Source organism: Apodemus sylvaticus, chromosome 6 (assembly GCF_947179515.1).
Source record: "Apodemus sylvaticus chromosome 6, mApoSyl1.1, whole genome shotgun sequence".
NCBI classification, from domain to species: domain Eukaryota; kingdom Metazoa; phylum Chordata; class Mammalia; order Rodentia; family Muridae; genus Apodemus; species Apodemus sylvaticus.
Window position 1 is genome coordinate 113971312 of NC_067477.1, and position 27962 is coordinate 113999273.

The following is a 27962-nucleotide window of genomic DNA, read 5'->3' on the forward strand; positions in this document are numbered from 1 at the left end:
TTTGCTATTTGACTTTACTCTATAAAAATACACAACTTAAATACATATGACACTCTGTATACAAGACATAAACGACTGATAGATTTAACACTTTCAGTTATTTCAACAGAAAGCAAATATGTAAATTACCTGTAAGAGCATTCACAGTCAAGGAAAAGAATGTGCAGGGAGAAATCAGCGCAGGCCCTAACCCAAACTGTCCACCTCTTCAGTAACAGCCTTTCACCAAGGGCCTTTACCAGACTGCCCAGCACCGCACTGTGTTAAGACACAGACCCACTGCGTGCCCGTACCACAAGTAAACACATTCATCCTCCCCAGGGACAGTTTGTGGAGCAATCAATGTCCAAGGGGCACTACCATATCTAAAATCGTGCTCAGCACCAGGATGAGAAGGATGAATAGTTCTTTGCTTGCAAAGCCTGCAGTGGAAATTGCTTAGCTTGATTTTGCAACTAAATTCATCTTCGGAAGTTTTATAAAAAACGCTGGGGACTTAGTCCATGGTGGCAGGGTGAGAGAAGGATCTTTCCAGAACCTACTGAGCTGCCCTGGAAGGGAGCACCGTCATCGCTAGAAGCAATACGATAGCTCCTAGCTTCCTAGCTTCGGATGGCAATCTCTCTGTCCTCCTGCCACTTGTCCCTGACTCAGTCTGGCAGGAGCTCCTTGTTCTACTCTGACGAGCTTTCGGCCATTTAGCTACCCGACCTATGGCTCGCTGACCATCTAGCTGCCTGACCTATGGCTCGCTGAACTAAGACAGAATTAGGTACCATTTTGCAGGTACAAAGAAGTATTTATCACTTGAGATTTCAATCGGTGAGAAGATACTAGAATACATTTCCTGAGGTAAATACAAGCCTTAAAGAATGGTGTACAGTGTATAGAAGGACAGCAATCTTATCTTCAACATCTGGACTCGTAAGTTAACAACAGGCTGGTAAAGCCACAGACACATTTAAATGGAAAAATAAAGTGGCAGTGCTTAAGTAAGATTCTGAGAGTGAAGACTAGCAGGTCCCAAGGAGGCACAGGAGGAGGACACAGACACCAGGGGAGGGTGCTCTAAAGTGCTTGCCAAGGCTGGAAGACTGACTCTGAAATGCCTCCAGGGATTCCCAACAAGGAGAAGAGGTGACACTGGTTGGAGACTCAGATGGAGAAAGACACAGCTTTTTAAAAAAACAATTGTTTAAATATTTTATCGGGGGGGGGGGGGGGGGGGATGGAGGGAGAAGCAAGGTTCTTTATAAAAAATTTCAGCCACTGAAATGACTGAGTTGCGACTCCTGCTGATGTTCTAAGACCTTAACTGTGCAAATAGTTTTCAAAATGTCAAAGGACAAAGCACACACCTGCACCAAGAATTTAAATGAATGCAGAGGTCGGTACAGACGACAAAGCCAGGATTCAAAATACTCTTCATTCTGAGGCATGCCTTGTAGTTTCTTAGTGCTCTGTGATGGATTGTGGAAATCAGAAAAATTCTGGGACCCCGAGGCTTCACTTTTTCATTTCATTACCATTACATAAATAAGATACTATGCAGCCACCCTAAATGTCAGTAACTAAGATGTCAGAAACAGAGTCTCAAGATCTAAGACTCAAGTTCAGACTACCCTTCAACAAGTCACAGTAAAGTGCCCTGCTGTAGCTGCTCACTGCACGAAGCCTGGGCCCCACCTGGGCCCCACACTCTCCTGGGCCCCACACTCGGGCTGACAGCGCCACATCCTCCTCACCACTCCCACTTTCTGTTCCAAGAGCAGTTGGACAATCAGATACCTTAGGTATGAGGGGAGCCTCAGGCAGAACTCCGAGGTGGCGTTCAATCATCTCAGAAACTAATTCAAGGTCCAGAAAAAGCCATAAAGCCATATACCAGATCTCGTTATCTTTTTTTATACAGATCTGAGTTCATTAAGAACAACATTTTAAAGCTCAGAGAAGCAGAGAACAGGCATGCAAAGTGAGGCTACTCTGGAGAAAGGGGAAAAACCCAGAAGACTGCACGGATTTAGACAGGAAGACAAGAGCTTGTCTTCTTACGTAGGAGGGATGCTGTCTGGCAACCATTATGGAATAGGTTTTGAAAAGCCATCCTTCAAGTCCCAGGTAGCACAGGTGCAGCTCAAAATAAGAGAAGCACAGTTCAGAGGGACGACGGGAGTGGAGCAGCGAGCCTGCTTCCCTAGGGCTGTCGTGAGCCCAGCTCCTCCACCAGCTCCGTCGGCTCCGTCCAGCCCTCTGGGCCAGACAGGGACAAGGCAGCACAAGGAAGGCTTGTCTATGCAACATGAGCTTCCATACTTGTAGTTTAAAAACACTATTCAGAAATGTGGAGTCCAAGCAGAAACTGTAGGGATTCTGCCCCACACAGGCCCAAGATGTCCCACTGTGCCCCAAATGGATCCTGCTTACTTCAAGTCAGCCAAGCCCAGGGCAATGCCAGGGATTCAAAAAGAAAGGCAATGGCAGCTGTGGGAGGGAACAGCAGGGTGGGGCGAGAGAAGAAGCAGATTAACTCGAGTGCAGAAGAAGAGTGCAGAAGGAAGAGGAGGACAGGCTGGCCTCTCCCACCACCTGTGGTGAGGACTGAGGACTGGGACAAGTCTTATGCAGGGCTCCTTCTAGTGCTCAGGAAAGGCGAGGTTGGCCTTTCCATCTGTATGGCATGACTGAGTTGAGCGCACACTCCCGAGTAACCTACAGTGCGCCCTCTAAGAGCCTCTGTTCTAGGTTCTGACCCCTCACTCCCGGGGACACTGCATTCCCTGCTGCTTGCTGCTAGCAACTATTTCTAGGGTAGATCAAAGACCTGGGACCCAGGATGAGCTTCAGGTCCTCCCGCTCCTGTGGCTGGCACTGCCTCTTTCTTAGCACTGGCTTATCTCCCCCTGGTGGCTGGAGAAAGAGCAGAGTCCGTGTCCTAAAAGGGCAGGTAGACAAGAAACAGGGTCAGCTCACAGCACATCCTTCTACAGGGTGCCTGTTTTTCTTTGAAAGTCTTGCCAAGTAATCCAATTCAGACTGGCCTCAAACTCACAATCCTCCTGCCTCACCCTCTTGAGTGCTGGGATTACAGGCACATGCCACCATGACTGGCTACTAACTATATAGGCCGATGATTAAAATACTAAGCAAAAAGCTGCTCAGCGGGAGGCAAGGCTCCCAGGGGCTGGGTGCCCACTGCTCTGTTGTCACCCCCTTCTCTGACGGCCGTGGGCTGGGAGGAAGCTCAGGTGAGCCACAGTCATGGTGAATGCATAGAGATGGCATAATGACAAACACCCAGTTATCTGGCAATAAGAAATGAAGTGCATAAGAGATGCAGGGCTACCTCTCACACAAAAGTGGTCATCTCACCGAGAAATGGCCATAACACGGTAACAGGCACCCTATTAACTTACACACGAGAGAACAGAACAGTCAGCATTTGTGAAGGAAACTCCATTTCACCTCAAGGGGAGTCTGTTTGCACTTGAGCTCGCTTGTAGTTTCCTCTGCCTCTACTTGATGTTTTTCAGAAGGGCTGTCCGGGCATTCACAACTGCTTTGAAGGCATCTTCACTGCCAGGTGCTACGCACTTGTCTGGGTGAAGCAGCACGGCCAGCTTCCGGTAGGCCTTATTAACTTCCTCCCTGCAAGGAGCAGACAAGCTCTGTCAGTGCCCAGGTTGGCCCCAAATCCTGCACCCAGCTATTTGGGCGCACCACACATCTCCCATGGAATTACCTCCTTTTCTCAAAGAATAGAAAACCACAAACAAGCAATAGGTCGCACACAAGCAGGAAAATACAGCGGAAGCTGAGTCTAGGAGACAGTCAAAAAAGGATCAGCTGCAGCCTGGCATCTCTAGACACTTAGGGGCACAGAGCAAGCCTTTGCCACCTGAAGGAATGAGAGCCTGGGAGCCAGAGGTAACCCTCAGGAGGAGCTTCTTGAAGAAGAGGAACTTGTGATTAGCATGGGGTGGGGGCTTCAGAGCACCGGGGGAAGGAAATAGTAGAGAGGCATGTTTCCCAATGTCAAGAAACAGGTAGGCGATGACCGCAGCAGCCCAGGCCTGAGAGCAGAGGTTCAGCTGGAGGAATCTGAGCACCAAGGGAAGAGAGAGCACACAACATGAGGCAAAAGTCAGGGGAAGCAGCCTGTACTCAACACACAACAGGGACGATAAGGGGAGAAGCTGAGGCAATTCCATGGTCCAGAACAGCAGGCTGGCTGGAGGATGATGGGCTCCTTCCTGTCCCATCTCTTCATCATCCTCAGGCGCCAGGCTCCTGTAGAGTTCTGTCCCTGCCACATAGTTTTACTTCTCAGGATTCCGTCTGTTACCAGGGTCCCCATGATCCTGTCAGCATGGCCATAGTGTTAGGTGCCCTCACCTCTGTTTTTATTGGAGGGACTTCTCATAGCACTTTCAGTTAATATATGTTCTTTGCTGGCTTGAAGATGGTAGAAAGTCTGATGTCTGGGCTGGAGAGATGACTCAGTGGGTAAAAGCACTGACTGCTCTTCTAGAGGTCCTGAGTTCAATTCCCAGCAACCACATGATGGCTCACAACCGTCTGTAATGGGATTTGATGCCCTCTTCTGGTATGTATGAAGTGTGCTACAGTGTGCTCACATACATAAAATAAATAAGTCTTTAAAAAGAAAAGGAAGTTTGATATCAATCTGGAGTGTGACCTTAGTCTGGGGTCACAGCAGTAACTCCCTATGTTACAGAGCTTTTTCTGCTACTAGATGAGTCCTGATTTTCTTGTTCTAGCTTTGCATGCTATATTCTTTCTTTCTTTGTTTCTTTCTTTGTTTCTTTGTTTCTTTTTCTTTTTGGGGGGGGGGGTTGGATTTGGTCTTTTCGAGACAGGGTTTCTCTGTATAGCCCTGGCTGGCCTCCAACTCAGAAATCTGTTTGCCTCTGCCTCCCAAAGTGCTGGGATTACAGGCGTGAACCACCACCGCCTGGCTTGCATGCTATATTCTACATATGTAATATGTAACCTTTGGTCCAGTGTTTATGCGTAGAGAATGCTTCTGTGTGTGTGTGTGTGCGCGTGCACACTCATCTAGAAGCCCAGGGTCTTCCTCTATCTCTTTTCATTTTATTTCTTAAGAAGAGGTCTGTTAAGCTTCAACTGGCTGGCCAGTGGGCTCCAGGGATTCACCTGTCTCTGCCCTCCCAAAACTAGAATTAGAGACATATGCTGCCATGCTTGGCTTTTGTGGGGGTGCTAGGTATCCAAACTCAGGTCCTCATGCTTGTGTAGCAAGTAATTTATCCACTGAGTCACCTTCCCCTACATGTATACTCTTGGTATTAGTTCTCAAGAGGCATTCCCCTTCTTGGAAATTTGAACGGCCAGTCTGTACTTATCCAAAGATCCTCTGTCCTTGAGGCGAGCACAGAATCCTTCCCTTCTCTAAGACAGTCTGGGGCAGGGGCAGGGGAGCCACTGCTTTAGAGGTTACGTCTAGACAGACTCAGGGTTATGCCTGGCCTTTCACTGAGTGTCTTTCAAGATTTATAGGCATAGGAAAGTCTCTCAAGGGAAAGTTCTAGAGCAACTAGACTAGTATAGGTGTGTGTCAACAATATATCAGTGCTGCCTACAGACAATAAGGTATCGACAATGTATCAATGCTACTTACAGACAGTAAGGTGTCAACAATTTATCAACAATGCTACTTACAGACAGTAAGGTGTCAACAATGTACCAATGCTATCTACAGACAGTAAGGTGTCAACAATGTATCAGTGCTACCTACAGACAGTAAGGTTTCTTTAAAGTTAAAGAACTGTAATTATATTTGGCTCCAAACAAGTAGCAGAATTCTCCAGAACTTAACACATTGTTCCAAATGTGTTTGATGTCATTTGATAGACACAATTGTATAAAGATAAACTTGTGTTCATATGAGTTATGGAAACAGAAATCACAGAAATTACTCTCCTGGAAGCTCTGGTAGATTCTAATTAACTGAAGCCAATATAGAGCCAAAAATTTTCTTTTTTTCAATACACACTACTTAAAATGTACTAGTAAGATGGCAGAGAAATGGTTCCTTAATAGTGGAGCCAACATCCATTGCAAATGACACAGAAGATTCAGAATTGTACTACAGAGAATCCAAAGGGAAATTACAACACCAATAAACTTTTGCTACATACACAAACCCATCTGAGTCCCTTCACAAGTGTAGCACTCTTGGCACACGGGGAGGCCCCAAAAGCCCTCCCAGTTCTCCCCTCTTTGCCTTGGGTGTGAAGATATGCCACAAGGCCTGAAGAAAAAGAGTTGCTGCTGACACGCAATTCAAGGTCAAGTGTTTCCTCTGTGGCAGTCAAGGTGCCAAAGGGTAAAGCACGGAAGGACAGTATGATAAAACGAGACAGAGGTGGGCGGACCTCTGTGAGCTAGAGACAGACTGCTCTACACAGTGAGCTCCAGCCTAGTCAGAGCTAAAAAACCAAAAAGCAAAAAACAAAACCCTCCCCCCCAAAAGACAACAGCATCAAAAATAAACAAAATGAAACCCTCATAACCAGTCACACGTGAGTCACGCATCATCAGCAATTACGTTACCATGCTCATTAATGAGCTGGTTTTGCATAATGAAGAATACTTTTCCGTTTCCTTCTGTGATGGAGACTGATCCCAGAGCTGTGTGTGTAAGTTCTCTACCACTGAACTAAATATCCCCAGGCCTCTTTTTTATTTTTCCTTTTGAGAAAGACTTTGGCTAGCCCAAGCTGGCCTCAAGCTATGCTCTCCTTCAGACTCCCCGGCACAGGGAGTACAGGTGTGCGCCACTATGCCCAGTTCTTCCTAAATAAATCTTTTGAATACAACAGGTACCTCACATAACTCAATCATGGCGGAGAACGAGCAGGTTCATGAGAAGGCAGCTCGGCAGCCTCAGTGCTTCACACTGCTGTCTCCTGGGGCCCCAATGATCACCCATTTCACTGAACCGCAGTTCCCCAGGAAAATGGGAGCAAATTGAAAGATCTTTCTTCTTCTAAAACTCTATGATTTGAAAATTATTTTTTTAAAGTTTTCTTAGGTTGTGTCAGATTACTGCTTAACACATTCGACGGTGGAGCAAGCCATTTCTTCAAGTGTTTATGTAGAAACAGAACACAGCTCTCTCAGCAGGCAGTAGGCCTTCTGTTTCATTTCTCTGTGTTAAGTTAGTAGGGCAGAGTCCTTATGAAACTGATTTCCACACATCTTCAAGTTCCTAACCAATCAGAAGAAGAAAGACTGTGTAGAAGTTTTGGCAACAGCGCCTCAATCTCTTCCATAACTAAGCATCCTCACACTGCTTACCTTGAGGCCCCGGGTCTGACTCCCAGCATCTCCCAGCTGTCCTTACTACTTCGGATTCGGCGAATGGTGTCTGCTTGTTCTTTGGTGAAACTAGCACTGCTATTTGTGGCAGGACGCTTCCCACCATTTTCACACAAGTCAACTATGGACATGTAAAAGGTCTGCAGGGAGAAAACATGCCCCGATGAGTCTCGGAAGTGGGAGTTCCTTTCACACACTTCAGAAACCCTTGAAAGTCACAAGTGAAGGAAACACACTTCAGCTGGAAGATACTGGAAGACTGTTTTCTCCCAGAATGGAACTATATATCCCTACCCCCACCCCCACCCCCACCCATGCCCACTTGGCCCTGAAGATGGAACCCAGGGTCTGGCACTTTACTAGGCAAGTGCCCTACCACACTTTGGTAGTTGAGCTAAATCCCAACCCCCTAACTACATATTTTTAAAACAGAAAAGCATTAGCTAATTTAAAATTTATTAATTTAAAAAAATTAAAATGATTCATAATCCTATTCTCAAAGAAACACAGTTGAAGTTGGTAATAGACTAACACTGTCAGAAAAACTCAAATAGTAAAATATAAAACCTTTTCTACCCTGAGTCCTTCTCCCTGACACAGCTATCATTAGCATATTTTAGTATCCCCACAGAAACATCTGCTACCCGCAAATTTCATGTACAAATACATAAATATTTACACACAGGATCTCGGATGAGCAAGGTGCTTAGCAGTTCGCGGTTTCCCTCATACTATCTCTTGCCAGGCCTGGCGTGCATGCCAGTCATCCCAGCTGCCTGAAAGGCTAAGGTAGAAGAAGCAGGAGTTCAGGTCTGCCCAAGCTATGTAGCGAGTTCAAGACCAGCTTCAGTAGCTTAGTGAGACCTGGCTCAAAACAAAAAGTGAAGGAAGACTTAGGATAGAGCTCAGCGGCAGGGGGATTGCGTAGGTGAGCAAGGACCCGGGCTCAGTCTCTAGCTCCTTCTTGGAATCTGCCTACGTTTTGGTCCTTTGTTTTCTAATGACTACAGAATTCTATTATGCGTGATGGGTTTGTTCCTGGGTTTTGGCACCAATGAAGGGGGCATAAAAAGAGAGAGAGGGGTTTAGGGAATGTGGCACAGCAGTGTGGGGGAATGGGGTGCCTAGGCCGGCCCATGCCCAGGCACCTCTTCCCCCTGAGGGACCACACGCACACAGACAAGGTATAGAATAGAGTTTATTCAGGGCAGAAAATGGGAGTTAGAGAGAGAGAGAGAGAGAGAGAGAGAGAGTAGAGAGTAGAGGAATAGAGACCGGCCATGACCACGTGGAGAGAGGGGGAGGGGAGGAGAGCCCAAGAGGGGCAGAGAGGTGAGAGTGCCAAGGAGAGTCATGAGAGAGCGCAGTGAGAGAGAGAGAGAGGAGGGGCAAGTAGCCCCTTTTATAGTGGGCCAGGTCTGTGGGGCTGGAGCTTAGACATAATACTAACAATGCATCTATACCACAATTTATTTAATTCCCTACTCCTGGACTAGCCAATTGCCTAGTCTTCTGGGCATTACAAACAATACTGAATTGTTTTGGGTTTTGGTTTCACAGGGTCTCACATAGCCTAGACTGGCCCTGAACCTGCTACATAGCAGAGTGTGATACTGAACCCATGGTCCTCCTGTCTCTGCCTCTTAAGTTCTAGGATGACACATGTCATACCATGCGCAGCTCTGTTGTGTGTGTGTGTGTGTGTGTGTGTGTTCGTGGGTGAACTCAACTTGAGTTAAACTGAACAGATGCTCAAGGCAGCTATTTTCAGGCAGTGGACACGGCAAACATGAAATCACAGAGGTGGCCACTCATTCTCCTCTGTAGGCCTTATTTGGATCATATAGTCACAGAGTTCCACTGAGGGAGGCAGAGACCAGAGTTTGAGGCAATAGCGGTGGCAGCAGCAGCAGAGGAGCCACTGCACAGGAAGGTGCTGGCAGAACTAGACCCAGTCTAGGTGGGGGATCCTTGAGGATTTCTAGCTAAAACCTAGGTTACTCACACAAAAATTGAGACCGCCTGAGGCTTACTAGACAGGAACTAAGAATACAACCCATTTCCCTCCCTAGGGGAAAAAACTAGCCCAAGACACTTGAGCTTGGCCTTCCCAGAACACCTAATCAATACTCAGAGATCCCTAAGGCACCACAGAGAGGCAGCCTGTACCCCAGGAGTTTCACACATCCTAACTAAACCTAAAGCCAAGAACCAACACAACTGGCTAAAGACAGACTTTGGAAGCTGAATCCTACCAGCTTAGAAGGTTTAGGGAATACTTTGGGCTTCCTTCAGATCTGACATTGAAACAAAACTGAAAGCTTACACGAGTTCATTGCAATATGCCTTCTGCAACAAGATGCGACAAGCTTCTGAGAAAGACAGAGAAATATGCAGGGTCTCTACAACGTTGCCTTCACAGAAGTGATACCCAATCAAAACATCACTACCACCACAAACAAGAAAACATGACCGATGTCAAGGGAAAGCAGTCAGTAGTTACTGACCCTGGGCTGGTTCAAATGCTGCACTTAATAGCTTTCAAACACCTAGTTATTTTTCAGAAATACTGAAAGAAGATAAAGAAAGCTATATCTTTAAAAAATATATATACCTTACTTGGGCGCTGGGGAGATGACTTAGCATTAAAAGCATTCATTGCTCTTGAGAGGCCCAGGGGTCAGTTTCTAGCACCCACATGCAGCTCACAACAGCCTGAAACTCAGCTGCAGGGGAGCTGCTGGTCTCTGTGGGGACCAGGCAAGCACATGGCATACATACAGACAGGCGAATGCTCATACACATTAAATAAATAAATAAATCTTCTTAAAATATGGGCTGGGGAGTCGGCTTAGTGGGTAGAACACATAGACACATAGACACATACCAAAAGCCAAAGAAAAAACAGCAAGGCTTCCCATGTTTGATGAAAATACCTATCCTTGGGCCGGAGAGATGGCTCAGTGGTTAAGAGCACTGACTGCTCTTCCAGAAATCCTGAGTTCAATTCCCAGCAACCACATGGTGGCTCACAACCATCTGTAATGAGATCTGATGTCCTCTTCTGATGTGTCTGAAGACAGCTACAGTGTACTTATATATAATGAATAAATTATTTAAAAAAAAAAAAGAAAACACCTATTCTCTAAAAAAAAAAGTGTTGATGAGGGGCTGGAGTAGTCAGTGCAGGTACTGCGCTGGCAGAGGACTTGTGTTTGATTCCCAGCAGCTACATGGCAGCTCACGACAAACTGTAACTCCAGCCCAAGAGGACCCAATACCCTCTTCTGGCTCCCATGGGCACCAGGCAATCTCAGAAAATGAACTAATCCCAGGTAGAACACAAATAAAGAGAAACACACCTCAGAATACTCTGAGGCAAACCAGAGGTAAAGACTCCCCCTCCCCCCAAAAAAACCCCCGGGAAAGGTGCAGAGAAATTAGCATATGAATGAGGCCAGAGAAGGAATTTAATCTCTGGAGCCGCCAGCTACTCTGATTTGCATAGAGAAGCACTGTATATATGCATCAAATGATCACAGACAATGCACAGTTAAAGTACTCAGTCAGAAGGAAAGAGAAGTGTCTGCTCTCACAGTTACCACACGCACTCCCAGAGATGTTCTCTCATACGTGAAACAAAAACAATATTGGACACACACACACACACACACACACACACACACACACACACGTCTCAAGTGAGGTGAGACGTGTAACATCCAGAACTGTCAACAGTTACTCGATGGTTGTGCATCACAACCGTGGCGAACAAGAAGACCAATGGCTCAAACGGAGAGGAAGCACGGCCAATCCTGCCAGCCAAGGATGGTGCCGTCTTCCAGGAGTGGCCTCTGGTGAGAAAGAAATCCAGAGAATCAATACAATCCCACGCAGCGATGAAACCGACTGTGCAGGACAGCTACAGTTTCTGAAAGGCTACAAATCCCCCAATGTTAGATACACTCACAAGAAGAAAAATAGTTTATTTACATCCTACTTCTATCCAGGCTGGTTTCACGTGTCAACTTGACACACGCTGGAGTCATCACAGAGAAAGGAGCCTCAGCTGAGGAAACGCCTCCATGAGATCCATCAGTAGAGGACTTTAATTAGTGATCAATGAAGGAGGGCCCAGTCCATTGCGGATGGTACCATCCCTGGGCTGGTGGTCCTGGGTTCTATGAGAAAGCAGGCCAAGCAAGCCAGGAAGCAGCATGCCTGCATGGCCTCTGCATCAGCTCCTGCCTCCAGGTTCCTGCCCTGCTTGAGTTCCTGTCCTGAGTTAAGCCAAATAAACACTTTCTTCCAGAAGTTGCTTTTTGGTCATGGTGTTTCATCGTAGCAATAGAAACCCTAACAAAGACACCTTCTAAATGGATGTATAATCAGGCCCTGACTTTATTACTTACTCTTTTAAGTAACGTAAGTACTGCTTTTAAAAACTGACATCGCCAGGCAATGGTGGCGCATAATCCCAGCACTCTGGGAGGCAGAGGCAGGTGGATTTCGGAGTTCGAGGCCAGCCTGGTCTACAGAGTGAGTTCCAGAACAGCCAGGGCTATACAGAGAAACCCTGTCTCGAAAACAAACCAAATCCAAAAAACAAAACAAAACAAAACAAAACAAAACAAAAAACCTGACATCTGGGTTGGGCAGTGGTGATGCACGCCTTTAATCCCAGCACTTGGGAGGCAGAGGCAGGCAGATTTCTGAGTTCGAGGCCAGCTTGGTCTATAAAATGAGTTCCAGGACAGCCAGGGCTATACAGAGAAACCCTGTCTTAAAACAAACAAACAAACAAACAAAAAACCAAACAAACAAAAAGTTGACATCTGGTGCTATGGAGCCAGGAGCAGGGTCAGTGCCCACAGTCGCAGTGCTAAGGTGGGGGCTGTAGCAGACAGGTGGATCCTGGTGACTCTCTGGTTGCCAGTCTAGACAGTTGGTGAGCTATGGGTTCACCAAGAGACCCTCAACTCAAAAGGTGGAGAGCAAGATAGACCCTGACATCTATCTCTACACACATGAGAGTGCACCTATACATACGTCTATACATATGCACACACATACACAGACAACAAAAATGATCATCTCCAGTCAGGCTGCCGTGGGAGCCATCCTTCTACAGCGACTCTGTGGTGATGGTCTCCTAGTCTCTAAGTGAGCTGGGAGCTGCTCTGTGAGCATAGACTCAGATAACCTGTGTGTGGCACGTCAATTTTGCCACAGTAAGGCTTCATGTGAATGTAACACCGTTATCCAAAGATGGTTCTGAAGAGAAATCTCCATCTCAGTGAAGCACAGTGACTTGCTAACCCTGTTGACCACCACAGACACCTAGAGTGTTTCTTCAAGACACAAATTTCAAGGGTCTAGTCAGACGTGTTGGCATACACTTTTGAGTTCAGCACTCAGGAGACAGAAGCAGGCAACCCTTTCTGAGTTCGAGGTCAGCCTAGTTTATATAGTCAGTTCTAGGACAGCCAGGACAACACAGTGAGACCCTGTCTCAAACAAAATGAAAGTAAAAAATCCATAGGCTCCAATGGCAGCTTGAGTCTTTGAGAGGTCCAAAGCATGGTGAAGAATTTCCCCATGTGTGAAAGTTCATTCTGAGTGTCTACTTGATGGGATTTAGAGTCACTGGAGACTATTTGAGGGCTTTTCCACACTGGGCTAGGAAGACTCACCCCAACTATGACAGCACCATCTGTGACATGGTGTCCTGGACTGAGGAGAAAGCAGGCAGACCTCCAGCCTACGCTCATCTCTCTCTGCTTCCTGAGTGTCAGCTTCAACCTTCCGTCACCGTAACTTCCCTGCCACAGTGGCCTGTTCCCTCGCTTTCCTTAAGTTGCTCTGGTCAGGTGTTTTCTGACAGTGATGAGGACAGTCACCAGGTGACTACGACGATGAGCCAGGTCTGCCCTACAACACACCACTCAGATTCTCTCACTCCCTCCACCCCACCCCTTCTTTGACAAAGTCCTATTACTGTTTTGCTTCTCAGAATCTTAGCCATGGCTTTGTCTGGTTACCTGGAACATCTCGTTGATTCCCTCTCCAGTCTGTGCTGATGTTTCAAAGTACAGGAACCCTTTGCTTTCCGCCCAGAGACGCCCCTCACTTTCGTCAATGCAGCGGTGTTTGGAGCAGTCGATCTGAAATAAAGTCAGGATGGGGCAGAGAGAGGATCCTTCTTGTCCCACTACATCAGTCCCAGTGAGGTCTTTATCCTGAGCCTCAGAGCTACGTATAAAACCATCAGGCTAAACAGAACCAAACCACAAAGCCCAAGGACAGGTTCTCCATCTACTCTAGAGCATGCTTCCCACTTCCTCCCATGGGGCAGTAGCTGCTGTGTACTTTGGGAAAGTTGCATCATTACCTGTCCTACCCAAGAGGCCACCTTCTGCTGTCTGCCATGAACAACCCTTCCCCCCAGGTCAAGCTACAACAAATATTAGGCTTTTCTTCAATAGTCCCTAGACTGTTTCCTCAAGATGGAATCCAAGGCGGGGGGAAAAATGAACAAAAATCCAAGTAGACCAGGTTTCATGGTTTTTGTCTCAAAGTCTGGCCTTGAACTTAGAAATCCTGCCTCTGCCTTCCAAGTGCTGGGATTAAAGGCGTCAGCCATCACGGCCAGGCCAAGGCTACTGATTTCTATGTTAAAAAATAACATGCCCCCATTGTGCGTGTGTCTACACTTGAAGATTAAAGACAAGGCCTCACTAAACCACCCCTGTTGGCCTGGAACTTTCTACACAGCTCAGGTTGGCCTCAAACTCAGAGGCATCCTGCTTCTGACTGCTGAGTCCCAGGATCTCAGGCTAAGCCACATAACTAGCTCTTCCCTTGTCATGTCCTCAAAAGCACAACTGTGTTAGCAAACCCATTCTGAGTGGGTACCTTGTTGGCACAAACAACAAAGACAACACTGTCCATGTTCCCGTGAGGCCCCAGCTCCTGCTTCATTTCTGCCAGCCATGAGTCAAGAGCATCAAATGAGTCTTTCTGCCCAACGTCGTAGACCAGTATCACACCTTGTGTGTCCTTGTAAAACTCATTTCGGACCTGCGGAAAGAAGAACAGAGGCACGAGGTGTTGGTACTGTGATCTTTATAAGGAAGCAACTCACAATCCTTAATTAACAAACTGTGTCCTTTTTTTATATTTGGAGTGCTCATGATTGTATCTTAGTATTTACTGGCTTTGAGAGGACTTTATATAAAATCAAAATGATACAAACAAATCTGTAGGCCAGGAGAATGTTTAGCAGGAAACAAGGGCTTGGCTCCTCAGAGGCAGCTCTAACTGTGGGTAGGCGTAGGAGCACAGTCATGGAAAGACCGTCTCAGGAAGGTAGGTGAACGGTCAAAAGGAACTTCGAGCAGAATGACATCATCGTGGACGATGGCTGCCACCACACATCGCCACATCCTGGTTAAGCCAGCATCCAAGGCAGGGCTTCCCAGACTATTCCAGGGCTGAACATCAATTTTCAGCCTCCAACCTCAGAGCCCAGTGCAATCCGATGGCAAGGAGCACAGCTGAGGAGGCAGGCAGCTCTAGGTCCACACCGACCAGAAGTGTGTGACCTTTGTGTGACCTTAGCTGATCACATGACCTTCGTGCACTTCCTCATCTGGAAAAGGAAATTGTACAATGGCTGGACCAGGGGAGATCATGAGGGCAATGCACTTAGCATGGCACCTGGGGAACGATACACAGCTGCTTCCCTTTTCTTCTTTGCATTCTGTCTGACTGCCCTGAGATAATTCATCAGAGATGACAATCTACCTCTGACACATAGCTGCACCTCTCAAAAGAGTTGACAGGAAGTGTAGGGTGAACTCAGGTGGCAGAGGCAGTGAGAAGTCAGGTGGGCGGGAATTCTGCTTGGAACCTTGACAGAGAACATAGCTTTCTGTTCTTTTTACAAGGTCCCCAATGCACTGACTCACCCTAGCTAAGCACTGGGAAGTGAAGAAGCAGGGATGGTTGCAATGTCTGCTACAGCAGCATTCAGGAGGGATGCTGAGAAAGGGACTGTGAGTCTACAGCCCTACAGCAAGTTTAGATGGCACACTGAGTTTGAGGCTGGCTGGCTGGCTACATAGTAAGCCCTGAAGCAAATCTGACCTATATAATAAACTCTATGGGGGGTGGGGTAGGCATTTATCTTTCACACTGGGCATGAAAGTTTGAGCCAACAAAAACCTTGATCAATAATATAAGGTTCTATCACTAATTACAGAAATCTAAGAAGCAGTCCACCATGATAGGAGAAAACAGAAGCAGGAGAAATTTAAGGTGATGGCTGTGTGGTTTGAGTGAGAATGGCCCCCACAGGCTCCTGTGTTTGAATGCTTGATCATCAGGGAGTGACACTACTTGGGAGGGATTAGGAGGTGTGGCCTTGCTGAAGTGGGTGTGGTCTCATTGGAGGACTGTTGTCACTGGGGTAGGTGTTGAGGTTGTGGGGGCCCAGCTGTCTTAGTTGTTCTTGTCTTCCTGATGATGTCTGTGGATGTAGCACTCTCAGCTCCTCCTCCAACACCATGACCGCCTGCAGGCCGCCATGTTTCCTGCCATGCTAATAATGGACTAACCCTCTGAATCTGTAAGCCAGCCCCAATTCAATGTTTCCCTTTATAAGAGCTGCTGTGGTGTCGATGTCTCTTCATGACAACAGAACACTGACTAAGACAATGATTAATAGTCTCGCTCCTCAAAACTTGTGGTCTTTGGTCCTTCCTGGCACCTGGGGACTCTCCCTACTGTGCCAGAGCTTTGAGGGCTTAGCTCCCACATCACATCCTCTAGGTGTGTTTATCCTTCCTTCGTTCCTTCCATCCATCCATCCATCCATCCATCCATATCTGTCTTTGTCTGTGTGTATGTTCAGGTACACTTGCATGTGCAGGTTGTTCACTGCGCATTTGCATGTGGAGGTCAGAAGTTGGTATCAGGTGCCTTCCTCTGTTGACTCTACACAGTATTTTTAAGACAAGCTCTCTCACAGAACCTACAGACTGCTATTCATGGATAGTCAGGGAGCCCCTGGGCCTCCTGCCTCTGTCCTGGCAGCCCTAGGGTTAGAGATGGATACCACCACCCCTGGCTTTTATAAAGGTGCTGATGACCCAAACTCAGGTCCTCATGCTTGTAACAAGGACTTTACCCAGTAAGCCATCTTCCTAGCTTCTGAAATTTTCTTCCACCAGAGCTAAGGAGATAGCTCAGTGGCTAAGAGCACCTGTTGTTCTTACAGAGGACACAGGTTTGATTCCACATGTGGCCTACAATGTCTGTTAAGTCCAATTCCAGGGGATTTATCAGCCTCTTATGACCTTCAAGGATGCCAGAAAGTATATGGTACACAGACGTACGCGAGAGCATAGAATATATAATATATATATTATACATGTAATAAAAGAAGTATAAATTATCTTCTACCAACTCCTTTTCTCTGCTTTTGTCTAATACCAATGCTCCCCAGGTGCTACCCTGGGCCTCTCCCTTCCTTTCCAACCCTTTCTTTCCAGTTCAGCACCATCAAGCATGCGCACAGGTTCAACTGGAACGATTGAGATCAGTCTGCTCCCCTTCAGCTTCTGGGGCCCTGTTCCTCTAGGTCACAGCGGACTGAACTGGAGCACAGGCGCCTTCACACGGGGAGTCAGTGACGCGCAGCACTGCAGTCTCTGGGCCAGGGGCGCTGTAAGACCATGGCCACCTTTGCTGTCTGGTCTCCTGTCAGCAGATTCACAGTCCTGTAGGTCATGTCTGCCCTGTCACTTCCCGTCCACGCATAGTGCAACACTGCCTTCACACACTGCTGCAGTCTTCCACGTTGTCTTCCCAGCACCATGACACACAGTACCTTATCTTTTTACAGGCATGGCTCAAAAGTCCCCAGTTGTTTCCTCACCCATAGCCCTCTGAAGTTCAACCTCATTTAAATAGGGTTATAAGTCAGGGGTTTTGTTTTCTTTTGGGGGTGGGGAGCTGCGGACATATGACGTGTTTCAATACAGAACCTTGGCTGTCCTATAGTTCACTAGATCAGGCTAGCTTCAAACTCATAAGATCTGCCTGCTTCTGCCTTCAGAGCAGTGCGATTAAAGGTGTGCCACTACCTTGCCAGAACTCCTTCTCAAAAACAAAAAAAAAGACAAAATGTTTAAATATTTATTTGTAAGTGTGTGTGTGTGTGTGTGTGTGTGAGAGAGAGAGAGAGAGAGAGACAGAGAGAGACAGAGAGAGACAGAGAGAGACAGAGAGAGACACAGAGGGATGGGAGAGAGAGAAGAGGGTGTTGGATCATCTGGATTTAGAGTTACAGGAGGTTGTGAGTCACCTAATGTAGACAGAAACTCAAACTTGGCCTGCTGCAAGGGCAGCAAATGCTCTTTAACTGCTGAGCCACCTCCCCAGCCCCCCCATTTGGAGTTCTTGTCTTTAATCTTTTAAGTATAATGCTACATTTTGTATGTGGTTTCTCCTGTTCCATTTCTCACCATCTAACCTTGCAGAACAGAACAGACAGTAAACTCTTTGGCCTCCAAACCAGCACAGCTGTCACACTAGTCTCTATTTCTTTTCTCTCTCCTCCCATCTCCCCTCACACACCTCACCCTCACCTTCTCTATTTTTTGTTTTTGTTTTGTCTTTTGTAGCCCAGGCTGACCTCAAAGGCCCCATTTAGCTGTTGATGACTTGTGCTCCTGATCGTCCTGACTCCACATCCTGAGTCCTGGGATTATCACATGCACTGCCATGCCTGGCTGCTGTTGGCACTTTAGCACACTCCTGTCACTTGCTGCCATTCTCACCACGGGCAGCACATCCAGCTGTGTTCCACACTAAGGTTAAGGCATCTGGATATATTTATTCCTGACCCCCACAAGGCCAGTGGACAGTCACTGACCCACTGAGTGGCTGAATGTATGTCTACAGAGGACAAAAGCAGAGGCTAAAGAGGAAGAGAATTTCACTGCAGGTTATGTCTCCAGAGTGTGGTTGTGTGTGTGTGTGTGTGTGTGTGTGTGTGAGAGAGAGAGAGAGAGAGAGAGAGAGAGAGAGAGAGAGAGATTAAGGCAAGCTCAGCAGCTATTGCGAGGGACTCAAATTCAGGTCTAAGCTCCGCAACTAGCTACCTACATAGTCTTGGGTAAGTTGTTTTATCACCCCAGCCTTAGTTTCCTTACCTGTAAAATGAAAAGGTCAACACAGATGTCTCAGTTAATCCCTACAGCTCCATTACTCTAGTCTTCCAAAACAGCTTCTGACTACTGGCAGGAGACCTGCCACATTTCACATTTAGGTAGAAGCTAAGAGAAAGGCAACTGGCAAAGGTTGAGACAACTTCTGATGGAATGCAACAAAGGTCTCAGAAAGGTCCTCTGAGGGCACCTAATGGAGACTGCACGTTCTTCAATGGAAGAGAGGCTCCACCGCCCCTGGCAAGCCCCCAGGGAACCCTGTCAAGGGGACTGGTAATAGTGGACGCTTTATTGGGGAGGAGAAAGCTGGGGATTGTGGGATGGCTGCGGATGCTCACGACATATGTGCTGAGCAAGGACACACTTTGGTGAGCTTGTGGTTTAGAAAGAAGAGAGTGGCTTTGGTCTTGTCAAAAAGGAAGGCTTGCACTATAGACAGCAACTACAAGACACAAGAAGAGAACTCAGACTATGTCTGTGACAAGGTGCTTCAGAAGAGGCAACTGTAAGGAGTTTCTATTAATTAATACTTCTATTTTTTCAAACTCCTGAAAAAAGAAACTAAAGCATTTTTAGATTGCATTCATAGGAGTCAGATATAGAACAGGGGAGCAGAGACTTGGCAGTCAGACACGTCTACATTGATGTATTAGAACTTAGTGAACATCACCTAACTAGGGACACCTGCAAAGATTCAGCCTGTCTTCTCAAAAGCAAGGCCAGAACATGCTGAAGGCGAGCGGAGGGAGGCCACGAGGAGATGCTGCTGGCGATAGCCCCAGCTCCGGACAGGGTTAGCTCACAAAGCAGTGAACCTGCCACTTGGCTCTCTGTTCTCCAGACACTACCACACCCCACCCAGCACACCCTCAGCCTCTCAGTTTGAATGTCATGTCCCCCAAGGAGGACTTTCTGACCCTGGGAGATGTTGAATCATGGTATTAAATGAGCCAGCATTTGCCACTGGCTCAAGGAATACTTCTCTAACATACTTTCACTCCACAAGGACATGAGACTGTGTGTTTCCAGTGTCTAGCACAGAAACCAGCACACAGTAGCTGTGAGTGGCAGATGGCCACTGTGTTTAGGAGCGCACCAACCATCGGCGTCTTTTAACTTTCAGTGAGATGATCTTTGTGTGATTCAAGATGTGCATTAGTATTTCTGGTATTCAGAATACTATGTCAGACTTAAAATTGACCAGACCCTGTGTCTTTTTCCCTGATCATGGGTCTGCATAGGAAACTGATTACACCTGGCATGAGCTTCACATATAGAAGAGAGTTGTTTACCTCTATATCCTGTGCACTCACTCACAAGGTAGAAAAGTACGCCACCATTAAAAGGCCCCCAAGGAAGCCGGGAGCAGCCATACCTTCCTGTACTCTTTGCTAAGAGCAGGTAAAACCCTGGACATTATGTATAAAGTATGAATTCTAAACCTCTAAGGAGAGACACTAAGGCAGAGGAGCTAAGGTCCTTGTGACCAGAGGAATGGCGGGCAGTGAGTTCTGGGGATTCCTTTGCCAAGACCAGGAGAAGTGTCTCTAGGTGTCTAGAGAACGCCATGAGGCATAGACAAAAGTCCTGCGGAAAGCCTCATCTCACTAGTAAAGGACAGGGTAAAGAGGCAGCTGGCCAACAAAAAGCTTCAGGCAATAACTACTCAGCCACACACCTATGGGGGGCAGGAGGGGTATCTCCTGACCTAGACAAGACTGGAGACTTTAGAAGTGAAATATGGCCATGGAAATAAAAAGCTTAGTGATTGAGGTCAAGAGCTGAATGGAGGAGACAGGAGAAGAATCAGTGACTGAGGGACCAGCTGTAGGAGGCACGGAGGTCCTTGTGCTCACAGTAAGCACTGGGGACTCTTGTAGATCAGGCTGGCTCACAGAGATACACCTTAAAGGTGTGCATCACCATTGCCCAGGTTTTCTTTTCTTTTCTTTTTTTTTTTAATGAATTTAAGTTTTCTCCTTTCTTTTTTTTTGTTTTTGTTTTTGTTGTTGTTGTTGTTTTGTTTTTTTGAGACAGGGTTCCTCTGTAGCCCTGGCTGGCCAGGACTCACTCTGTACACTAGGCTGTTCTCAAACTCACAGAGTTCCATCTGCCTTTGCCTCTGCCTCTCTGCCTCTCTCCACCTCTGCCTCTGCCCCTGCCCCTGCCCCTGCCCCTGCCCCTGTCCCTGCCCCTGCCCCTGCCCCTGCCCCTACCCCTGCCCCTACCCCTGCATCCTGAGCACTGCTTTTTTGCTTTTGTTTTCTGGTGTATTTAAGTTTCCTAAGAAGGCTTTCTTACCTCAAAGAAGAAGGGATGTCCAGCCATGTCGAAGATGTTAACTTTGATTTCTCTGTCTCTGACTTGGACCCTGAAATATTCAGATGGAAACAATCTCAAAGGTTGTGTTTCTGCACTGACATTTATGGATTTCAAAAGGAAACAGGAGTGACATTTCCAGAGGTTTCTCCATCCTCTTCTTAACTTCAGAGAATCTTTACAGCAGGAGCCAGCAAGTGGCTGACAAACCCCCCTCCTTGATGGAACACATGAGCCCTGAGTGAGCACCCACCTTCCACCTCAGACACTTCAGTGTGCAACCCTGAACCCACAAGTCCCCCACTTACAAAACAATCATCCCAGCTGAGCTTGTCCTGAGGGTGGGGTCATAAGACCCTCATCTGAGTTTCTAGCTGCTCCCTGTCACCTGTTGTATGTAACTCTGCCTTAACTGCACATGGCCTTGGGGAAGAGCTAGAGTGTCCCACTGAGAATTGGGGGTGCCATCTATGCAGTCTCATCCCAGCTGGGTAAAGACTTTCTAAAGAGGAGCACGCACACCACAGGTGACCCCTCACCTAAGTAAGCAAAATTAGCCTTCCTAGGTGAAGTCTTGCCTTGATTAGTCATGGAGGCCTTGAGAGGAAGAGTAAACAAACATTCTTTATGTCTTCCTTGGGAAGGAATTTCAGAATACTTATGAGATAATCACATTTAAAAAAATAGTAATAACAGAATAGCCTATTAAATAAATCTAATTCACTCTGTCTTGACAAACAAACAAATAAGTCACAATTCCATGGCATTATATAGCAGTTCCCATTTGTTAGACAAGGTGTGAGCAAAGCTACTTGAACAGAATGCCCACCGCAGCATCACTAATGAACTCCTGTGCTCTGAAGCGGAAAATAGGAAAGGCAAGGCAGAAAGAAATGTGGATTTCAAATGAAGAGCTTTCTAACTTTCAGTCAAGAGCTACAAACTTCACACTTGAGAGAAAATTGTGGCCGGGCTGTCGTGGCGCACGCCTGTAATCCCAGCACTCTGGGAGGCAGAGACAGGCGGATTTCTAAGTTGGAGGCCAGCTTGGTCTACAGAGTGAGTTCCAGGTCAGCCAGGGCTATACAGAGAAACCCTGTCTCGAAAAACCAAACCGAGAGAGAGAGAGAGAGAGAGAGAGAGAGAGAGAGAGAGAGAGAGAGAGAGAGAATTGTGCAAAAACATCTGCTGCTTTCAATTGAAAACGGTGATAGAATTTAGATAGAACTCTTGGGTTCTCCTCTGCCACAGATTTAAACCACTTTAATGCAGACGAGGACACACATAAAACTTGACCCTGCCCTTCATACAACTGACATTCTGTTATAGATATACCTCATCAACTTTATCTGCCTTCTTGAATGTTGCCTTCATATTCTGATATGAAATTCTTCACCTCTAAGTATATCAATATTTATTGAGCAGTCACCAGGGAGAAGCACTGTACATGGCCCTCAGAGAAAACATACAAAAATCCCTTTTTACAGGGCCTACTTTGGATGCAGTACATAAAGAAATAAGCCTTGACTGACCAGGAAATTTCCTCCCTGCTGGCTAGCATCCCAGAAGATGGCATGCAGGATGCTGGGGAAGAAAAACAATCATGATCTCGCTTAATGGAGGAACCTACATGCCTCAATGCCAACCTGCCTGGCAGGATATGTCCACTGGAGTTAACAGTGGCATGGCAGTTATGAGGTGTGGTGGTTTGAATAGGAATGGCCCCACAGATTCATGTGTTTGAATGCTTGGCCCTAGGGAGTGGCACTATTAGGAGGTGTGACCTTATTAGAGGAGGTGTGCCACTGTGGAGTGGGCTTTGAAGTCTTAAATGCTCAAGCTGCTCAAGTGTGAAACACATCCAGCCTCCTCCTAGTTGCCTTCAGATCAAGATGTAGAACTCTCGGCTCCCCCCAGCACCAAGTCTGCTTGGACACTGCCACACTTCCCACCATGGTGATAATGGACTAAACCTCTGAAGCTGTAAGCCAGTCCCAATTAAATGTTTGCCTTTATCAGAGTTGCCATGGTCACGGTGTCTCTTCCCAGCAATAACACTCTACCTAAGCTCTGAGGTAGCCAACCACTTCAGGATCATACATGAAGCCTGGGAAGACACGGACAAGAGGGGAAGCTCTTGTCCTGCTCCATAGTCACCCTGTCTGTCAAACTGCCTTCTCGGTGTTTATATTTAGACCCACAGACATGTGCTGCTCTCAGGTTTGGCAGAGAAGCCTCTGCAGTGAGTGAGTAATTAACCAGAAACGCAAAAGTGGTCCAAGTGTCAAGTATAACTATCAGTGCTTATTATGGAGGATCACGCTATCAGCCTTGACCACGACAGTTCAGGAAGCACCAAGCAAGAGGTGACAGAACGAGTGGACGAGCTGGCCAGGGGAGGAGCTGTGAACTGCTGACTCTGGTTATGGCGGGGCTGCTGAACACGGCAGCTCACAACACCTGGGGTACCTGGACAAGACCAGATCAAGCCAGTCAAAACTCCAGCATGGATGAAGGACCCTTGGGGCCCCACCCTTGGCCAAAGAGCTGCTGGCAGTTGATGCTGCTGAGGGAAGGACAGTAACTATCTTTTGGGGATGTGGCCACCAGTAAACTGTCCATGTGAGTGGACGGCCTCACACCCATGGAGAGATGGGGGTAATAGTGGGTGGATACAATTCAAATACATTATATAAATGCATAACTTTCAAAGAATGAATAAAAATATTAGCAAAAAAGATCAGGGATATTAAATATATATGAATATATAGCCTAGCGAGCACCATAGAAGGTACAGAAAACTCTAACATGAGCCCCTTACAAAGGTCCTCACTGATGAAGAGGTGCTCAGAGGCAGAAGGCATGGAAGTCCGTTTTTAAGAAATGTGCTCTTTGTCCTGATTCTGCTCTTTGGTGGCACCTTTCTTGCTGCTTTCTCTCTCTCTCCAACCACTCCTGATTCATCTCCGAACAAAGTCCCACTTACCCCCAACTTCATTATTCGCAGATCTACTTGCTGGATTCCAACAAGCTATCAAGATCATAAGCCAACAAAAGACAAAACAGTCTAAAAACACACTTGCTGGTCCGACTTGCCTACACAGACGTCTGTCCTAAGATGCTCCAGCTGCCACTCAGGCAGTGTTGCCCTGCTCCTCAGTGCCAAGACTGCATCTAAAACCAGGTCTGGCCGGGCAGGCACCTAATACATGGGCTGGCTGTAAGGATGGCACCACATACCTGAAAAGTCCCTTAGTCCTGTCTTCCCCAATTTATCTTCAAAGCCTCTGTCAGTGTGACCCATGCACACATTCTAAAGTAGATGCAGGCTCTTAGACAGTCTGAGCACCTGTGCAGTGCACACGCCGGAGGAACAGTGTATTACTTACTTGGTGACTCCATAGTCAATCCCGATGGTTGCCAGGTATTTAGACACAAATCTCTTCTCACAGTAGCGCTTTATAATGCAGCTCTAGAAAGTCAGACGTACATGCGTTAGTAATGCACACTGGAAAGCTGTTAGGAATAAGCACATCCCTTCACTAGGGCTCCCTCAGTTACTCCAATGAAAATGAAAGAGTTTCCAAACGCGACAACTGGCTGACCTGGCAGTAGATGCCCAGAGAAACAGAAGCATCAAGAGATAAAGGCCAGCCTCAACCACATGAGACCCTGACTCAAAACTAAAACAAAAACTAAAATGTACCTGAAACAAGTACAAAAAAGTGAGGCTTTTATTTTTTTGTTTTAAGAGGGTTCCTGGCTGGCCTGGAACTTGCTATGTAGATCAGGCTGGCCTTAAACATGTTTCTGCCTCCCTAGAACCAGGATTAAAGGCATGTGCCACCAACCAGGCCACAAGTTATGATTTTAAAGAAAAAAATTAACTCTTACCTTCATACTAAATATGGATGTGTTTTGAGTTGTATTACCCATCGCTGTCATCTTGTCTTCTGCAGATCCTTCCCAGTCTTGCACACTCAACACCATTAAAGTATCCACACCTAGCCTTGACTCCCTCCCAGATCCACAACTAAGCACCTACTGGATGCTTTTGCCTACGTCTAGTCTGTTAATCGAGCCATGATCCCCTCAGTGAAAAAGGATTAAAATATTAAAGTCATATTTGATTCAGGGCCTAAGTCCTCAAGTCTACATTATAATTATCTTTAATGCCAATATCCAAAAGCAAAAACCCACATGAATAAAATATATCTCCATAATGGAATACATTTCTATAATACAAAGAACATACTGCGATATGCCACAACAAAGATGCACCTTATGTGAATTATACTAAGTAAAAGAAGCTGTAGTAAAAGATCATGTAGCATATGACTCCGTTCACACGAAATAGGCAGACCCACAGAGGCAGGAAGTGGGATAATGGTTAGGGGAATAGAGAGCCTGTTCATTGCTGGGGTTTCCCCTCCAGGGGATGATGAAAACATTCTACAGTTGATCGTGGCAATGGTGTCATAACTCTGTGAATGAAATGAAAATTGGTGAACTATATTTTTGAAATAAGTGAATTCTATGTGAATTATATCACATGAAGGCTTTTGTTTTTAATATTTTTACTTCATTTTAACTCTGTATATGTGTGTATGTCTGTAGATAGATGCACATGTGAATGCAGGTGTCCGTAGAATACAGAAGAGGGTATCAAATCCCCTGGAGCGAGATACAGGCAATTGTGAGCCACCCACTTTGTTGGGAACTGAACGCTGGTCATCTGCAAGAGGAGAAGGTGCTCCAACCGCTGAGCTATCTCAGCCCTCAGTACCTCAGTAGGCCTTATTTAATTCAAGAATTTTTATGGTTTTCAATCTTTGGGGATGAAAAAAGTTATTTCTAATATTTTCCCTCCAGTTTGATTGTGCGCGCGTGTGTGTGTGTGTGTATGTGTGTATGTGTGTGTGTGTGTGTGTGTGTGTGTGTGTGTGTGTGTGTACACACCCTGTGTCAGAGGACAACCTTTTGAAACTGGTTCTTTCCTTCTCCCTTGGGTTCTGGAACTGAACTCAGGTCACCAGGCTTTTACACCAGCTCACCCTCAACCCTAGAGGCTATTCCATTCTCTGTCGGCAACTTGAGATTTTTCCTTGCCCTTGTCTATTCAATTCAGCTTCTTGCATTGGCAGTCAATACACCCCAAAGTCCCATGCCAATTTCCAAAGTCTCCTAGAATCTGAAATCACCTAAGATACTCATTCATCACTGACCTTGTGTCTCTTTTTTCATACTATGTTAATTCTGATAGCATATTATCAAAATAGTATTGAATTAAAAATAGTGGCTACAGTTTCATTTACTGTATTAAGCACATTTTTCAAAACTGTCCAACATTTATCTACATAGAAAGCCTTCCTTTTTGAGACAACGTCTCTCATGGGACCTGGGACTTGCTGATTGGGCCAGGCTACTTGGTCGGTGGTCCAGAGATCCAACAGTTGGTGCCTGCCTAGCACTGGGATTAGCAGCTTCCTGCAGGGGCTCTGGGTACAGAACTGCTCTCTATGCTTGCACAGTACCAACTGATCTATAGTCCCAACTCTCTTTGCTTTTTGAAAGAGAGCTGGAAAATAGTTAATAGTCAATAAATGTTCATCTTCAGCGAATGTTTTGTTAGCACTTACATGAAGGTACATACGAACTAAATAGTAAAACACCAATAAACATTTACTGAGCATCTTCTAGTGCGGGGCACTGTTTTGCATAGGATGCAAGCTCTCCCATTAGCAGCCTTCTGCATTTGGTTTAGTGAAGACTCTGCTTCTGAGCCCTTCCCTGTCACTGTCTGCTGACCTTGGGAATTCTTAACCAACAGTTTCCGCATGTTAAGGGAAGAAAACAAGTAATAGGCATCTAAACCCATTTAGGAAAGGTCTTAGGTCACCCTCCCTTCCCATCTGAGAGGAAGTTTAATAGCTAATAAGCAGCGGATGGAACACTCTGAAAGATGATATTAACAACAACAACAAAAAAGGCTTCTCCGAGAAAAATGGACATGACAGTATGAGAAATTAAAAACGCAAGATCCTGGGTGTCAGTGCATGTCCCCTGAAACATACTGGGTTGGGTTGCTATGCTCTGGTGATGGGAATATAGACTTCCAGGCTGTTCAGAGCTACTTTTTTTGGAATCTAACACCTCACTGGCCTCCCTTTAAACAGCAAGGCTGGCAACGACTCTTCCCCAACCCGCAGGTCCTAGACCCCTCTCCTGGAAAAAAGATTTGGTATGTGAACTGATCATCCGACCCCCTTACTACCTTCAAATTACAATCAAATATCAGAGGCCACCCCAGACACCTTCTTAGGGTCAGTGACGTCAGTAAAGAGCCAGCAGCCCAAAGGTCAAAAAGGTCAAGATAGTTTTCTTCTGGAGGCCTCAACCCCCCCCCCCCCCCCCCCCCCGTGAGCTCAGGATGCTAAGCAGAGGAGGCGGAGCTTCAGGATGTTGAGTGGCGGCTCTGCTAGCCAATGAGTACGTCACTCTGGCACGCGGCAGTTCTGCCCCTCGCTGCACGCGGTACTCACTTTGCCCACTTCGGCGTTGCCCATGGAGATGACTTTGATGCGGAGGGACTTGGCGGGCTCCTTCCGCTTCGGCACGTTGGACTCCATCACCCTCGCTCTGCCGGGGCCGCGGGTTCTGGTGTCCTTATGCACCCAGCCAGCCCGTCCCTCAGGCCTCCTCGCCCAATGACGGAGCCGCTGCGCTCGTCACCACCCTGGCTCCGCGGCTCGCCATCGCCGCCGCTGCCTGGCCGCGGACGGACGCGGGCGGTTGGGAAGCGGCGAGCCGCGGAGGGCGAGCGGAGTCTCGCGATGACAGCGCCCCGTGACGTCATCGCGGGGCTCCTGGGGTCCTAGTGGGCCAATGCGACCCGGGCGCAGGCGGCTGGGGTTTCTATGCCTGACCCCAGGCTTGTTCTGCACTTAGTGGCAGAAAGAGAGTGGCTGTCATGGGGGAGTTTTTGAAATTTAGTGTAAGGCCCAGTCATGCCAAAGGCTTTTTTTTTCCTGGAATCTTCGCAGAAGG

At 46.8% G+C, this 27962-nt stretch overlaps 1 protein-coding gene across 3 annotated transcripts; it reads right to left on the reverse strand.

The window, feature by feature from the left end:
- On the reverse strand, positions 1–27742 carry Dnajc27 (DnaJ heat shock protein family (Hsp40) member C27). 3 transcript variants are annotated; one of them, XR_007978396.1, is made up of 8 exons: positions 27458–27742; positions 24305–24387; positions 20898–20967; positions 14278–14442; positions 13404–13526; positions 7342–7502; positions 3463–3645; positions 1–2932 (listed from the first exon to the last, which is right to left on the reverse strand). XR_007978396.1 is itself a non-coding variant. In XM_052186189.1 (7 exons), exons 1-7 carry the CDS (start codon positions 27542–27544, stop codon positions 3513–3515), a joined length of 822 nt encoding a protein of 273 aa, XP_052042149.1. In that variant the 5' UTR covers positions 27545–27742; the 3' UTR covers positions 1–3512. The 3 variants fall into 3 exon arrangements, 2 of the variants coding, with proteins under 2 accessions (XP_052042149.1, XP_052042150.1); XM_052186189.1 differs by having other exon boundaries at positions 1–3645; XM_052186190.1 differs by lacking the exons at positions 1–2932; positions 7342–7502 and having other exon boundaries at positions 3547–3645.
- Positions 27743–27962: the final 220 nt, after the last annotated feature.

Excerpts from the sequence above, each read along its gene's own strand:
- Dnajc27 (XM_052186189.1), bottom strand. The coding sequence starts at position 27,544 with ATGGAGTCCAACGTGCCGAAGCGGAAGGAGCCCGCCAAGTCCCTCCGC. Across the intron at positions 20,968-24,304 it reads ATTGACTATGGAGTCACCAA|GGTCCAAGTCAGAGACAGAG; the intron begins GTAAGTAATACA and ends TGAATATTTCAG. Across the intron at positions 7,503-13,403 it reads GAATCAACGAGATGTTCCAG|ACCTTTTACATGTCCATAGT; the intron begins GTAACCAGACAA and ends TTCTCCCTGCAG.